General features: G+C 39.8%; 1 protein-coding gene across 2 annotated transcripts in view; it reads right to left on the bottom strand.

Annotated features, from left to right (window-relative positions):
• JAG2 (jagged canonical Notch ligand 2) overlaps positions 1-17113 on the bottom strand; it is a 69771-nt gene that overhangs the window by 38648 nt on the left and 14010 nt on the right. For both annotated transcript variants that reach the window (XM_071557372.1, XM_071557373.1), the window contains exon 3: positions 5055-5109. In XM_071557372.1, the coding sequence (XP_071413473.1) occupies positions 5055-5109 (55 nt within the window). The remainder of the gene's footprint in view (positions 1-5054; positions 5110-17113) is intronic.

Here is a 17113-nt window from a genome sequence, read left to right as displayed (position 1 = left end):
TCTCATTCCTATACATGAACTCCTCTGTCATCCAGAAGCACATGATCAGTAGCAGAGCAGACAAGAAACATGCAAGACTGCTGCCTGCATTTTATTTTTCACTGAACAGGATATTTATGATACCAGTCACCACTAAAAGATCCATGATTAGATAGAATTATAGAATTGTTTAGGTTGGAAAAGACCTTTAAGGTCATCGAGTCCAACCATTAACCCAGTGCTGCCAAAATCACCACTAAAACATGTCCCCAAAAGTCACATCTAGACATCTTTCAAATCCCTCCAACAATGGTGACTCCACCACTTCCCTGGGCAAATGTCAACATCCTTTTATATAATCTTACTCTTCTCCAATGACTATTGATCTGAAAAGCTATAATGGAAAACATGCTGTCACTGGATAGTCAAGGAAATTTGAGCAAATACCAAATATGCACTACAGAGCCATTTTTCTGCTAAAAGCAACATCGGATCCTTAAAAACAGCTCCAGCAGCCACTGCTACAAAGTGTTTCCTCAAAGTGCATCAGATGGACTGAAGAACAGGTCCCGAGATTAAAGGAGTGGCTGATATAATAAAAGTCTTATCAGGCATCTTCAGGCTAATGGAGATTTATCAGACCCAGTTTAAACAACTGGAACAAGCATTACAGCTACTCTAAATATATCTGTGCAGAATAGACCTCTTGATAGCAGGGGTCAAGAACAGGGGAAGGAACCCAAGAGTGTTTTGTTTTTGTTTTGTTGTTTTGGGGGGTTTTTTTGAACACTCCAGCTTCATCTTCACAACTCCTCTGAAATGGAATGCATTCAGAACATCACAACATCCTCACGCTTATATCAATACAAGTAGGGATTAACAGCCTAAATAAGCAAGCCAAATAATTTACCCTGAACCACAGAAGGCATCAGAAAATCAGTTCCAGGACATTGAGTTTCTAATACTAAATTCTTAAGTACCAGAGCAAGTATGAGAATTCTGCTTTACTTCAAATTTAAAACTGATCCCAACTAGTAGCTGCATCTTCCAAAGAGATCTGTAATCACAGGGAGGAACATGTTTGACAGGGTTCCTTCTTCCTCCCCCACAATACCAAAGTGTTTCTGAAGATATTCCAAGCTCTCACCTTATTGTTTTGATGAGACAAGTTTGCTCCCTGCAGCTGGCTTTGCCATGAAAGTTCACCTTAGGGATTCAGGCTTTAGTTCTCAGTAAAGGTAACAGGCTGAATGACTGAATTTGTCTAGTTATTGGTCAAAAAAGCAGCATTCATTGCTCAAATTTCCACACACATCCTCCCTTCTTTAAAGTAATTAGGCTTCTTTTCCTTGATTAGTAAGAAGATTTCTGCATGTCTGTCTAGAAAAGCAGACAGTGGTACAGATGTTTGCACAGAAGGAGATGATGGCTAAAAGGTAGTTCTTTAATTAATGTTCCTAGACCGCCTGATTTTTCAAAGAGAAAGCCTTATCTGAAGAGCGTTTAACTGCAATCAGGAGCCATGATACACAAAGAAGAACACTGCCCATCAACACCTTAACTTTTAGCAGAGGTCAAACATTCCCAAGAAGCCACTTGCAGGGCCGTGCAAAAGGCAATGCTGGTACCTGCTTGCAAAGGAAGACACACATGGTACCATGTGAAGCTCACATGCAAAGGAACAGGAGGTGACTGTTTCAGGAAGCACATTCTCTTCAGCCTTTTTAAAGCACACATTTCAAAGTGCCATAAGGACAGATAATTCTCTTAGAGATCACTGGGAAAGAGGAAGGCAAACACTGCATGCCTGCAGCAGACATGGAGTCAAATGGAAAGTCACTTTACATGTGGCAATGCCAGCTTGCTTTGTAATGGCACGGCTGGGTTAGACCCCAGTTACACAGCTTGGTTTGCCAAGTCAAAAGACTTACCTGGAAAGCAGCACGAGCTGCTGTGACAAATGACAGTGAAGAGGCCATTTACAGTGACTTTGTATCTAAGCCAGTTTCCTCTCCCCCGCCTCCACTCTCCCAAAGCAAACAAGTGGTAACACTATACTGCCACAAGCTTACCTCCCAGCCAGCCCAGGGGCACAGAGGAGGAGGAAAACACAAGAGGTCAGGAATTGGGGTGCTGAAAGACCCTCTTAAGAGTCTATAGTTTGATGTAAGTACAGGGTGGAAGCATTTGCCCTGGCAGACTTGCTACTGAGATGGTACTTCATAGACCTGTTCTGATTCCCCTTGCCTTCAGTGAGCATAAGAAAGAATACAGGATGCCAGGGCACAGAGAGGGAGGGAATACTGACAAATGTTCTAGAACCTTCAAATTGTTCACTGGAAATGCCACTTTCCAGGTTTTGGGGTTACTTTGTTTGCTTGTTTTGTTTGGGTTTTGTTGTTTTGCTTTTATTTTGTGGGAGGGGTTGTTTTGCTTTGAATGGGGGGTTTGAACTGTTTTGTTTAATATCCACTTTAGAGTCCAAGGTGGAATACAGAACCCACATTTAACTTTCAGCCTTACTCATCTCCATTAAAGGAAAGCAAAACCTGACTCTGGAACTAACTAATCAGCTTATAAACAGGCTCTGGCAATTACTTTGATTAATCTTACAGTAGCAACAGAAGATACCTGTAACCTGATCTGCAGATCAGCCCAGTGTTCAGGATTAATAGGGAACTAAGCTTTCCACACATACTCACTCCACCTATCCAGGACGCAGATACTGCTAATCTTTTTTTTCTGAAGAATTTGCCATATTCCCTTTTCTGCTCTCTTACAGGTGAATTTTTTACTGATGTGCCCCTGTGTGGCAGTTCAGTAGTCCCTGCAAAAATGTAAGGGAAGTGTCTTTGCATCTTGACAGACTCACAAGGCAAAACCTACTGGAGGACTCATTGCCAACATCAACCTCCCCCCAAAAGACCCGTTCAGCATTAAGGAATTCTTTATAGGAATCTTAGAAGCAAGTGTAAATTGCAGCATGGCAAAGCAACAGATCTCTATCACAGGGCTGGTACACAGACTACAAAAACATTTAACCAAGACAAGCACTTAGCTAGTTTTCTGCCAAATCACAGGCCAAGAAAGCCTTCCTAAATTCACATGACAAGCCTTCTAGTCTAAGATGCAATAGGCCTTAGCAGTACCTCTCTGGGAGCCTGAATTAAAGGGAAGTTCACTTTCTATTAGCAGTTTCTCATGAGAGCTATTCTGTAGTCTGACACTTCTATAGACTCCTGCAGTTCACGGAAACTTAAATTAAGAAGATGGCACACTGGGCCTCCAGAAGACATTATATCCTGTTGGTCTGAAGTTCACAAAAAAAAGTGTGACGTGAACACAAGTAAAGAGATTTGTTAGAGCATATTAAACACAAGAAAGCACAAGAAAGACTCAACCCAAGTCTGAAGTGATTGTCCTCTTATAAAACATATTTAAAAGAAATCTGAGGTTTAAAGCTACAGGTTTGCAAGAGGATTCTGCAAATTCTAAGAAATATACAAAGTTACAAGACTGTTATTTATTAAGAAGCTTACTGAAAAAAACCCTCCAGCACTTAAACTCATACAGATGACTTACAGGGTAGGTTCACCTACCTAGTCCATCTCTTGAGATGTCCTACCTGTCACCCACTCCTAGTCCATCTCTTGAGTTGATCTGGCACCTAAAACTAGGCAATCTCATTCCAATATTTGCTGTACTAGCTGTCCCTAGGTAAATTATTCTCAAGCTTGAAAGTATTTGAAGGAACTAGTTTAATTTAGTACTTTTTGAGCAAAGCATTCAAGAGGATTCCTTCAGGCTATTGCTATGAAGGGTATCTAAACTTACTCAAGATTCAGGATTACTCTGCTCAGCACACAAGATCTCATTTTGAATACCACATCCATCTTTGGGAAGTGCCATTCAAGAAGGATGTGGACCGACTCAACTAAAGTGCTGCAGCAACAAATATCAGAGATTTAAAGAAAACATAGCTAATAAAGTTCAAAGGAGCCGTTAAACAAGATGGAAGAATTTTAATTCTAACGAAAGGAGTTTTCAGGAACAAACTACCAACTCATAATTACTTTGTCTACCATTGGAGATAGAGTATGTTAGAAAAATGAAAGTGGGACTGATCCCAATCTTCAAGAAAAAAGGACCTTGAAACTCTAATATAGCCTTAATATTACTTCAGTTTTGCCAAGTTTTTATGCTTGATGCATTTTGATTAGAAATGTCAGTGAAGCAGCAGAGGATGGAATTGATAACTAGAAACTGATGATGGTTTGGGACATAACCTCTCTGCTAATCTTAATGTCCAAACATTTACCTTCCTCTACATTGATCCCAACCAAAATGAAATAGTCCACCAATAACCACAATGCAAGTTTGAGGTTCACTTAACACTTATAGCCAGAAGCACTGATTATTTAGAGAAATATTTGTAAACCATTACCAAAGTAGGTTCAAGCTGGATTTTTTCCTTAACAACAATATAGCAATCAGTACCTTTATATGATTTTCCAAGTTTTTATACAATAAACTTGCTTTGCTTTCAAATCAATAGCCCTGCTCTGATACTGAATGTTAACATTTACAGACTGAAAATACAAGGGAACTTCCAGTACTTGAGAAGAAAGAGAGAAGCAATCACATTATCATTTAGAACACTCATCAAAAACAAAGCCGGATTTTTTTTCTGGGAAGCAAGAATGCTTAATTGTTTACCTGATCACAAGAAGTATTGCACAGCATGGTTACAGGCAAACTGAGAAGAATTTAAAGTGCAACTCTGCAGTGCAGGCTATTTTCCTTTTATTTTTAAAAAAAAGGCTACAATGCTTTCCTGACATCAGGAGTCATTACAACCTTCACTTACTATTGACCATTCTTTTTCCTATATAGCATTATTTTGTCACAGTTCCTCACACAACAGTCACTGTTTGGATTTGTACAAGCCCTTTACTTCATCAGCAGGTTTGCATTCAGGCTGATTGGGAGGGATGTCTAATTGCAGTAGGATACCACTTTCTTCCTCCCCAGTTTGCAGCACAGAGTAAGTACAACGCCAAATTTTACATACTCACCAGCTTTGGTATCGTTATCCCAATCCCATGCTTCTAATATTAATGTGAATGATCTCTGAAAAGAAACAAGACACCAATTAGACAGTCATAAAAAGCTACTGCTATAACCAGACAAACTGGGATTTGAAATACGCAGATATTGCTGCTACAAGAAATTTCACCTTTCAGTTGTCATGTGAAAGCCCTAAGGGCATCTTCTCAAAAGCATGAAACATAACTGCATTAAAAATTGTGAGGCAAACCATGCTAGCAGCAAAACAAAAACATCCCACACACACACATCGAAAACTGAATTATTATTATTCTCCTCCCACTGCATCTAATTCTCAGCTTTGCCTAGTCACAGAAATCCTTTTCAAAAGCAGCCCTAAAAGGTTTGAATTAAAAGAGCTTCTAGACCATGGGAAAGAGCAAGAATATTGAAGACAAACAACCGAACCACAACCCCCCACCTTCCCTCCCAGAAAAAAAAGGTATACAGTAAGAGCCATCCTTTAGAAGCACAGGAAAGATAAGACTTGTTTTACAAAGAAACATATCTAAAGAAAAAACACACAGTTCACCCTGCATCTATCAAAAATTTTGACTTCTTTCTCATGAAAGGGATAGTGTGAAAAACAGACCTCTAAAAGACACAGAAGAAATATAATTATTACAGTAAGCACACCTGGTACTCTACTTTCCCCAGAGGAAACAGAAAAAACATGATTTCAGACAGTTTTAAAATGATTTGGAAAAAAAAATGAAGGCTTTTTTTTGGAAAAAAAATGAAGGACAGATGTTGATATTCAAATACTAAGCTTAATTAGAAAAAAGTTACCTTATGCATACAGGTAATGTTTAACTGTTTTGAGTTTAACAAGAACAGCTGCCAAACCCTTCAGCTTTGACAATTTCCAACTGTTTCAAGTAACACTGAGATCCTCACATACATTCAACACCAAGGAAAAAATCCACCAAGAACAGAAAGAGTTACTGCATCGCTGCCCTAAAACCTTCCTGCACACATCTTTGTGCTTAGAGGCAAGTCACGCCAAAACCTCAAGCTCATCAAACACAGCCAAGCCCCAATGGGTGCAGAATTCATAGGCTAATAATCTATGAATTCACATGGATATGGGTACATTCAGCCAAGAAGTTAGTAGCACTCTTAGGAAGAGGATTATGTAAGAATTCAGCCATCTTTCATAGGGTGCTTAGAACTATCTTAAAATGCTACAATTTACTTGTGTGATTTTTATAGTTTGTAAGTGCTTTTCATGTCTCTTGACTTCCCACCAAGGAGGGTTGATCATAACACTGAAATCTCTCCATTTTAGAACAGCAGCAACAGTAAGAGAGAGCAGTGCAGCACCCTAAGCAGAAGGGGGTCTTTGCTTGGAGGTCTCACTATTAGAGCAGAGATCAGTCTACTCAGAAACGCACTTAACTGAGTGCATATATTTCCACTGCTTAGTTACATTAACATAAAAACCACAACTCAGCCTTTGAAAAACATCTTTCTTCTGTACTTTCAGCTTCAGACATATACTGGGGAAGATGATTTTCCATCATTGAAACAGAAAACCGTTTAATAGTAAATATTTAGATTGCACTCAAGGAAGGAGAGGAAAAGGGAGCTCAGGAGTGACTACACTGGACAAAGGCATATTTGAGCTTGGACAGCCTTTGGAAAAGGACAATTGATAGAGATCAGCTGAGAAAGCAAAGGCCTCTACTTCCAACATATGACATCACAGCACAACTCAACTCCACCTAATTTTTTGAAAACAAATGTTAGTGAAGCATTTTAGTAGCTTCATCCTCTAACTCCCTGCTCTCCTCTGTCCCCAGCCTCAGCCTTTAGGGAAGCATGATAGGATTCTACTGTACTCTGAAAACACTACCTACCACTCCCCTTTTTAAGTGCTACCTGAGGAGGAAAAAAAAAACAAAAACAAACCAACACCAACCTCCCCAAACCCATATATTTAGTAGTTGAGAAAATAAGTACTATATAAAATACTATCCTAGCATGATCTTCTGGCAATGGCAAGTGTCCTTATTTTGAAAAATTATGAACGAATCTAGGCAGAATTCTGTAAATCAGTGTAAGCTGCAAAGCTCTGTTATCCACTTCTTCTACTTTTAACTACTTATCTTCTAACATACCCCTCAGTTTTCTTGTGTTTCACTAATTTCTACTGAAAGTATGAACTTGAGCTCAAATGCTTCCAGATGTCCATTTACGTATCTCACCTAAGTGCTAGTCTTCCCTACTGCAAACTGAGTGTTGCACCTGACTGCCCAAACAAGTCAAGGCAGAAGAGAACTCAAGCTGGACTTGCTGCCTTAGGAAACAGGTCAACTATGCTTTCCCTTCATACCATTGAAAGCTGATTTGTGTCTTTGCTCAGGATGCTAATGAATTTTTGTGGGTAAATGGAATTTCACACAATACACTGGATGGTGTGAATGAAGATACAGGGCCTTCTACCTATTTTAAGATGCTTAAAATGAGGAATCCAACAGCTCTGGTAGAAAATCTTATAATTGAAGTTGACACAGTCTCTGGAGTTGAATATATTTCTCTACTATCTCATAGAAACTTACTAGTACTTTACAAGTAACTATAACTCTAGCACACAGCTGCTCTTCTGAAGTTTGGAAGAGCTGGAATCCTGTCCAAAAGCTTGACCTCTGCAGCCCAGACAGCTCATGCTGCCTCCTCATGGAAGCCCCAGGTCCCACAAACCTCCTCTCCTGCATTTGCTTTTACCATTGTCCCACAAGTGACCATCAAGAACTATAAGCCTACCTATAAAAAGCTGAAAGAACCTACATAACAAAGACAAGACCCAGACTATGAAATGCTTTTGCTTACTGGCATCCCACAGCCTAAGTTTCCCCCTGTCTACTTATGGGCTTACAGGCTACCCCCTTGGCTGTTCACACATGAGCAAGCATATGGAGTGTAACATTTTAGGAAGGCTTGCAGTCACATTTGCAGGAGATTAGAGATGTTAATCAAATAGCATTAAACAGTATTGATAGACAGGAGCCTGTTTACTGGAAGATCAGTTTCAGCTGGGACAGCTCTCAGTTGTGCAGCTTCCTGCTTTCTACTGAGTTTCCCGGTCACCCTTCAAAATCCCTTGGACACAGCAAGAATACAACCATAAAACTGATTCTTATGGCTATTTTACCTCTAGGAAAGATAGCTAAGGCTACCAAATCAACTTGTCATCCCTTCCTCACCTTCAGCTAGTCAATAACTTGAAAGAGGAATTCCTCTCTGTGACAGTGCAATGGATTGTCGTATTACGATTACTACATCTCAAAACAGAGAGCTGGCCCTTAACCTACTGGTTAAAAATAAACAGTCTTGCCCACTACCATGTTTAGGAAATCTAGCACTAGATCTACTTAAATTTGTTTGAATTTTGCACTTCAATTCAAAACAACAGTTGGAAACTTACCAAAAAAAGCATCTGTGTTACTAGGTGTGGCCATAGCATACTGGACTGAGAGCTCCTCAGTTATGGCTCAATTATAAGAAACATGTTTGACTACCAAAGCAACTTATTAGTGGACATTTTAATATCCATACACCCACCCATATTGTAACCCTGCCCAATAATCAGAGTAAGAGCTATAACCTGAGTGACACTAATGGATATAAATTCTGAAGGATATCTTTAGCTTATGTAATGGCCACACTCATTTTATGAAAGCTCAGCTATAGGCTTGCATTAGTCATACCTGGACTCTTCAACACAGTCTACCACAGGCTACCCAGCACACCTCCCACAACACCAGCTGCAAGTAACTCTTCTATAGCACAGACACTGACATCAGACATCTTTCTTAAATTGTGCTTGCAGAAAACAGCTACAGAATTTGCATTAACTTAGCTCTTGTCCAGAATCTAAGTTCTACCCATACTGCAAATCTTTAACTCCCTCACATCATCCAGCAGTGGCTCTTTGATGTATCTTTAATATGAACAGGCTAATGTAGAAGTTATTAAACACAAAATGTTCTCCACAGAGACTGTTGATAGGAATATAAGTGTGTTCAGGTTCATGCATAAATCTAACAGAAATCTGCACAAAAGTATCCTAAAAATGTCCCAAAATCATGAGTCTTATGCATAATACACACACCCCACCACTCCTGCTTCTTCTGCAACTTGCACAGAACTCTTGCTGTAGGCTGATATAACTACAGCAGCAGGACATGCACACTCGAGACTGTTTGTATGTATGTTTTGTGAGGTAGCACCTGTTAGTTCATATCAACAACTAGCACTAACAAAAAAGTTAGAAAATGTTTTTGAAGTGACCATGGCACAGATTGGAAGAGGAGGTAACAGGGCTGAATATGGGGCACTGAAAATACACTTATTCTGCTGACTTTGGTGTCTAGGTTTATTTTATGGAAAGAGTTAAATCCACAACAGCATTTGTGCTCACCGAATATAAAAAATAGATGTTAAAGGCTACAAGACAGAAGAGCATCAGCACACTTCTGCAGAGGTACAGCTTATGCAAGAACCACTTTGTAGGAGTTAACTGAATAGATATGCCAAATAGCTTGGAAAGATACAAATTAAGTCTGTTTATCATGGTAATGCTGCTTCAGTTGTGTTTTTTCTCAGGATTGGTGTTGACATAAGTAACTTCAAAGCATTATTCCACTGTTTACACCAAACAAAACACTCCCCATACCATCCCAGCGACCTCCTTTTTGGGGAGGGGGGAAACAAGACCTGTAATATTGGGTTTGTTCACTTGCACAAACTATTACTATTATCTTGATATCTACAGATCAACATTCAAGAGGTACAGGGTTTTTGGCAAACCAGACTTGTCAGATTTCTCATCCCAAGAAAGACAATCAATCTGCTGACAGCACTTTGTCAGGTATACACTCTCCAACTCATGTCTGAAAAACGTAAAGGTGAAGGTTGAGTTGAAATCAATATTTGAAGTTTTCTGCATCAATAATGTGCTATCATCCATTAAAACTTTTATTCTAACAGATAAAAAGTTATGACTTTCACATGATAAAAAGACTGACTGGAGTTTCTAGAAGGGAAAAAAACCTCCTAAGAATTATCAAGGCAAGAGAAAAAAAGTCTGGCTCCCACACAAATCCGAAGCCCACCTTGTCTTCCTGTTCAACAGACACACAGTAAGTGCAGGGTCTCATCACCAGTAAATGCTGCTTCTTTTCAAACCTCAATCAGGCACAAGCAACATTTGCACACACACATTTTGACTGTCAAAATAGGCTGAACAACAACAGCATATCAGTATTCTTACTGCTAGTCTACTTTTTGTAATTTCTGGAAAAAGCCATCAACAATATTTCTTGAAGCCAAGTCCATTAAGTCCTGACCAGCACAGTCAACTATGCTTGCTTTCCTAAAGAACTTTGAGACAAGTGAGGCACGAGCAGGTCTGGGGGCTTCTCATCCCTTTTTTGTGTTTCAGCATCTCTTCCCCTCCCCCGCTCAAGCAACCAGCCTGCTTGCCATGGAAAAAGCTGACTTCAAGGCAAGCATATTCCATTTCCTTCCCCAGGAACTCTGCAGTGAGTTCTTACAACTTCCTCATGAATAACACAGAGCTGCAAAGGGAATAAGGAAGAAATTAAGAATGATTCTGAGAAGATCCAGGACTTAACTTCACTACAGGTTTAAGGTCAGACAAATGGAATCAGTCTGCAGGTTTATCTTTTAGAAAGAGACATTATAAAGTCACAATGGAGACCTTTACTGAAGGAGTAAATGATCTCCTTTAGGGGTAGGTGCAAGGGGGTTGGCGACAAGGTACAGGCCTCTTTTTTGAAACTTGAAGGGTATTTTAGCCAATTGCATGCAAGAACTTGTCTGCTGGATTCAGGGGCCATTCACCACACAAAATCATAAGGATACCCATCCTCTAAATCCTCATTTTTCATTTAAGGAGCAAGCAGAGTGACTCCTAAACAAAAGCCTTCCCTTTGGAAACCAGGGCCAAACAATCCCATTTTGTTAGGAATGGAAGGCCAGGTTAGAGTACTGCAAATAGCAGCAGCAGCAGATAGCAGAAAGCAGTTGAACAAGTTGAAGTTTTCTATTTGAGAGCAATTATTGCAGTTATCCTCCTCTTGGCCCAGTCACAAAAGCGGGATGATGTTTATAAACTCTGGAGCTCTACTGTTATACAAGAGGAACTCTGTATGAATTAGCCCCACTTAACAACCTTTAGGAAGTCTGCAAAACCAGGGAGTGGGGGAGAGGGGCTATTTTTTGCCATAGTTAACAATCAACAGGCTGATATCTCCACCTACATGAGTTTGAACACTCATTCCACTCCTCCCCCAAACTAAGCAAAATCTAAACTGGAGGGGTGTGTACGTGTGTATGCATATGGGGGTGGTAGAGGGAAATCTTGATGTCTAGACTCCTAAGACTCATTTCATTGCAAAAAGAGCACAAATAAAAACAACAGGTGAATAAGAGTTACTCTTGGAGTTAATATACCAAATTAACACCCAGGTAGAGACTCACTTCAGTTAAAGAAAATTACCCAGCAACTAGGTGGAAGAATCCCACCAACAACCAGCTGCATGCATCTGAAAGATAAAACAACTTCAAGGAGGAACTCAAAGGGGTATTACAACACCTATTTGGCAGTGCCTAGTGCTTTGTGAAACAGGAGCATAGTGTGCTTCTCTCCAGCGTCAAACTCCCAGAATCATGGCATATTTTACCAGATGATGTATCTGTAGGAAGATGTTCAAGGGAAAGTTTGAAGACACTGATTCTGCTGCAATGGCAGAATGCAGAAGTTTCTCAGTATGAAGGGCTCTTGATACATCACAAGACAGCAAGAATTTTAGCTGTGGAGTTTCTAGAAGTCATCTGAAGTTACACTTAAGTTTTAGCTAATGCCTGCAGAAACAGTGATCCATTTTCACAAAAAGCCAAAATGCCACAACTCTGACTAGAGCTCCTCAGGGGATAACATTAACAGGGTCACCTCAGACCACATAACAGCAAAGAGAAAGCCCTCTGGAGATCCATCTACATAAGAGAAGTTAAACTCTCAGAAGGACTCCACAAGCTCCTTGTAACTTAGGACCCTAGACAAACTCAAAGCAAATCTCAGCCAAGTCAACCTTGTGACAAATAAGTCATAGAATCAGCATATTTGCTCCCAATACCTCAGCAATACTCTGACCTTTCATAGCAGCCCTTCTATCAGACAGCAGCTGCAGCCAGGACAGAAGCACCACTGAGGAAAAAAGAAACATGCACCGCACTAAGTTTTCACAATGCCAGAAACAAATCATTAGCTTTGTATTTAGAAAACCTGCAGGACATCTGACCAGGCAGTACTCCTATGAAGATTTCACCTTAATAAAAGCTGATCTGCTCTCTACTCTCAGCTCATGGAATACTAAGAGTTCTAGAAGAGCCCATCCCTATTTTAAAGCAGTGCCTTTCACCATTACACACATAGCAGTAATGCTAGTCCAATGGAACAGAAGTAATACTTGCCTCTGCTTTTTATAGCTGTCTGCTATTCATCCCCACCCTACTCCATCCCTGCTCTCCTGATTCCAGCATGTCCACATCTCTGCTGTACTCAGGGAGATTAAGTTCCATCTCTGAAGTCCAAGCTGCCAACTGTGGCCACTTAAATTTGAACAAACACTTTAGGATTGACTTTCAAATCATTTGTTTTCCATATACTTTCAGAATGAAATAAAAAAAGCATCAATGAAAGTTCTGCTACTCACGTACAAGGACTCCCATAATAACTTGCCTTTGCTGAGATTCTTCAGGAAGAAACAAGAATATCAATGCGTATTATCCATTCACACTATCATATTTGTCAGTTTCCTTGAAACATTTCTATTTTACTGCAAATGGCTCCTGCCTGTGTCATCTCTAGGTACCTCCTCTGAGACAAGTCTCAACAAAAGTATTGGTTTATAAAACAAATCAATACATCAAGGAGGGCATGAAAATTTTTTTTCCCAGCTGGATAAGCAAGCTTAATACTCACAAAAAAAAGAAGCAATTTCATCTTAGACGAATGACCAGTTGCTACAGTTTTATTCTAGTTACTAAAATAATGTCATTCTAGGTGGTCTTTAAACTATTTCTTAATCTTATTATTTCTCTTTCCACAGGATCTTTCAGAATTGTCTGTACCACCCGTCACAATGGGAGTACAGTATTACAAATCTCGTTATTTTCACTTCCAACCTTGTTGAATTTAAGCTAATTTTCAGAGAGCCTCACATAACCATATGTTAATGACACCAGTGACTTTCTTCTTCTGTGCAAGTCTGTATTGATAAGCAAGGTTCCACAAAACACAACTTGTGACTTGCCAGTTCCATAACCAGCTAATTGTTCAATCCACCAAAGCTAGCAGAGTTCCCTTCACAAACTCAACACAAGTTCTTTGATCAGATTACAGTAAAAGATCTGCCTCCTACTCTCATCCATGTCTTGGCTATTTAATATTCAGAAGTCAGTTGTAAAGAGCGCCCTGGATAGAAAGGGAGACTAAAGAACAGGGGATACAAGTTAAAAAGATAGTCAGTTTATGACACTGTGATTCTGTAACTGAAGGTGGAGGGAAGCACTGTGGTTCCCCCGTTCTCCCTCTCCCATGAGATGGGATGAATAGCAATCCCAAATAGAGGGATGTTAGAAATCAAAGGTCCAGAGAAATGCGAGAAGGAACAAAGAATGAAATTATTTCCATGAGAGAAATGAAAGTTGGTCAAAACTCCACAGCCTGGAAGAGACAACAGGAATATGTGATAGAGCCGACAAAGCTTCAAAAGGTCCTGTGGATAGTTAGGAGTAGAGCATCCATTCTCATGTTCCTGATACGAAGTAAAAGGTATGCAAGTAAGTTCACAGGAGCTGTGGTCAGAAGAAATTAATTAAGAAAAGATGACATTTATGCGTAACTTGGCAAAATACTACATAGGTTGCTTAAGTGCAAAGTGGTTTTAAGGGTTCTGTTTGCCCAAGGACAATGTGGCAGAAATACTGCAGAGACACCAATCACAGCAAGCTCAGGAAGTTTCCAGGTTGAAAACAAAGCTTGGAGAAGAAAGAGCAGTTTTCTATATTTTCACCCTTAGCCTCCCATCAACATTTGCTTACATTCCTTGAACTCCAACTTCAGTACAGGTGCCATTCTGAAGCAAGCACTTCAGTTCTTCTAATGGCTGACATTAAAACAAGAGTGTTAAAATAAATAAAACAGTAACACCATAGAATCTTGCATGTCTGCCTGAGCCATTACAATTTATCTCAGGGTAATCAAGATTGTGACAAGGAGTGTTTGAGAAAAAAAAAAAAGGAAGCCAGGATAAACACAGTACAGTTCTAAATCAGATTTGTATCTCAGAACTCCTCTTTGAAAACCATGACAGAAGAAGCCATAATTTAAAAATCTAATCAAGACTCTCTTTTCTGCAATACTGAAATGTCACACAAAATAAAACAAATGCAAAAATCACCAGCTGACATATGCAATTCAATCAGGTACCTGTTGCAGTAAATGCAACAAATAGTTCTCAGAAAAAAAGACAACTGAACTAAAGCTACTAACTGGGAGATCTTACTATTTGGAATAAATCTTTAGAGGACTGTAGGCTTGTGGAACGTCCCCTGAGGAAAAGATAATCCAGACAGTCTTTTAATAGTGATTAAGTCAGGTGACACAAAGCAGAACATACTGTCATCCAAGGCAAGATAACTGAAATGCTCAAATACAACAAGCATTTATCATTTAACTAGAGGAAGATTGACAAGTGCCAAGTGAAATACTAAGCTTACTAATTTCATAGCAGTTTTTCATCAGCACATTTGCAATAAAAGTCCTGGTTTAACTAAAAGAAAAGCAATACTTTTCTTGGAAAAGACCAAACCAAGGTTTACACAGAAAGGCAATTGAAATAATTTGGCAATTCATCTCTAAACTTTAGCTATTCTATTTACACTAGTCAAACCCAAACCCTACTGGGTTCTATATAGCATAGATGAAGGCTGGTGCTACTCCTAATTAAACTTTCTCCACTAACAAAGCAATTCTGCACTGCCTGTGTGTGTCACGGAGCCAAGTATCACACCAGCCAGCCAATCTTCCACACTAGCTGAAGAGCAGGCAAGAAATACCTCCCCCATTAAAAGCTGGGACTATCAGTAACTCAGGAACCAGGCTAAGAAGGAACAAAACAGCTTCCAAACCAACACTCATACTCAAAAGAGAATTAGGGGAAGAACAGAAGAGAAAAGGTGAAGATTAGGTTAGCGTGACTGGAACAAAAGCTGCAAAGGCAAGAGTACTACCTATGACAACCTGGAAATACCAGCTAAAAAAGTGTTAGAGCTTCAAAGTTGAAAGGAATTATAAAGTCACAGACTTTGTGCAGAACTTCCTCTAACTTGATTGAGCCACCCCAAATGCAGCACTGCTAACCACAAAACCTATCTTCAAATACTGTAAGGAAGCACTATCATTATTCAAGATCCCACACAAGCTACAGGAAGAAGCAGACTCTTCATAGCAAACCAGATTAATTTCCTGAATTTCCAAAAGACGCTTCTAGATACACTGCATGGATACCTAGAGTACTCCTGAAAAATGGAAATGGTAGATATATCTGCTTAGCTCCTTAGATCTGCCTCAGTACCAGTGTACCTGACAGTTGCTACAGGCTGGGCCTACACAGATTCAGAATTTGAGCAGAGATCAGAATCCTCAGTGGTCTCAGGAAACATGGTTTAGATCACAATAAATTCTGGCATCCCTACCCCTGTTAAGACATCACAGGCCTTTTGGAGCCATACCTATAAGAGAGATAAGCCCATTTCTGGTAATCTTTTTCATTTGAACTTTTACACACTGTACAGTAGGAGAAAAAAAATGCCTTAAAAGTTTGGGTCAGTAAGCACAGATGATTTTCTCATGTAGGTCTCTAACAAGCCATGGGAAAAGACTTGCAGAAACTCAGTACCATTCCACTGCTCAGTGAAACTGCTTTTCTTCCATATAAAGGACGCCCACCCCACCATACCTAGAGCATGGCAGATGCATGTTGGAGGGGATGCTTAGATCTGCTGGGCAGAGGCCTAGCATTCCATAAAAAGCTTTAGGCATGTGGAAAACAAGCCTCAAAAAGGACAGCTCCTCCCAGTTGCCAGCTCCTTCACAGCTGCCCAAGCACTGCAATGCTCTGTTCATACATGACTACTGGGAAAGAAAACTGACACTATAAAGAAAGCTAAGCACCCGAAGTAAAATCCACCTGAAAGCAGTCTTAACAAGGCAACCTGATCTTCACTTTGCTTTGCTTCAAGTGGCTGATCAGGACTAATGATGAGCACAAAATACAGAAGAGTTAACGTGACCAGCAAATAGCATTGTTCAGAAGAACCATCAGTTATCCCTTCTGCTGCCACAGCTCCCCTCTGCTGGTTAATTTATACCTAACACATCTATATGCCCTAAACATTTACGTAGTCTGATCAAAGTTAAAACTGTTTATGTTTCTATCCTTTGATACATGCCCGTTTCAATGAGGTTTCTGAAAAGCATACTGGGATATAAAATAGTATCAACACTCTTCCCTTCTACACTGGAGAAGAAATTAGATAGATAGCAGAGAAGCCAGCCAATCACCAAAACTATTTTAAACATAAGAGCTACCAAGCAAAGCAATAGAATTTGGTACAGTACACTACAACCCTGCGAGAGGAAGATACAACATCCTATCTTACCTGAGATCAGTTAAACAAGTAACACACTTTGCATTGCACTCCTCTCAAAGAGGAGAGCCTCATATAACCTCTCAAGGTTACACTTGGTTTTGAGAGTTCTAGAACAGAAGCAGCAGCAAAGAAATGAAATTAGCCCCACAGACATCAATTCTGCAGACATTAGAACCTTAAATAACAGCCTTCTCTTCCATCCTATTCAGGCAGAACACAAGGTATTGATTTTTAATTGAGATTAAATCAAATTATACACATGAGAACAGAGTAGCAATTTCAG

This window comes from Pithys albifrons, chromosome 6 (assembly GCF_047495875.1).
Source record: "Pithys albifrons albifrons isolate INPA30051 chromosome 6, PitAlb_v1, whole genome shotgun sequence".
NCBI lineage: Eukaryota > Metazoa > Chordata > Aves > Passeriformes > Thamnophilidae > Pithys > Pithys albifrons.
Note: the sequence above shows the minus strand (reverse complement) of the source record. Positions and strands in the feature narration are given on the sequence as shown.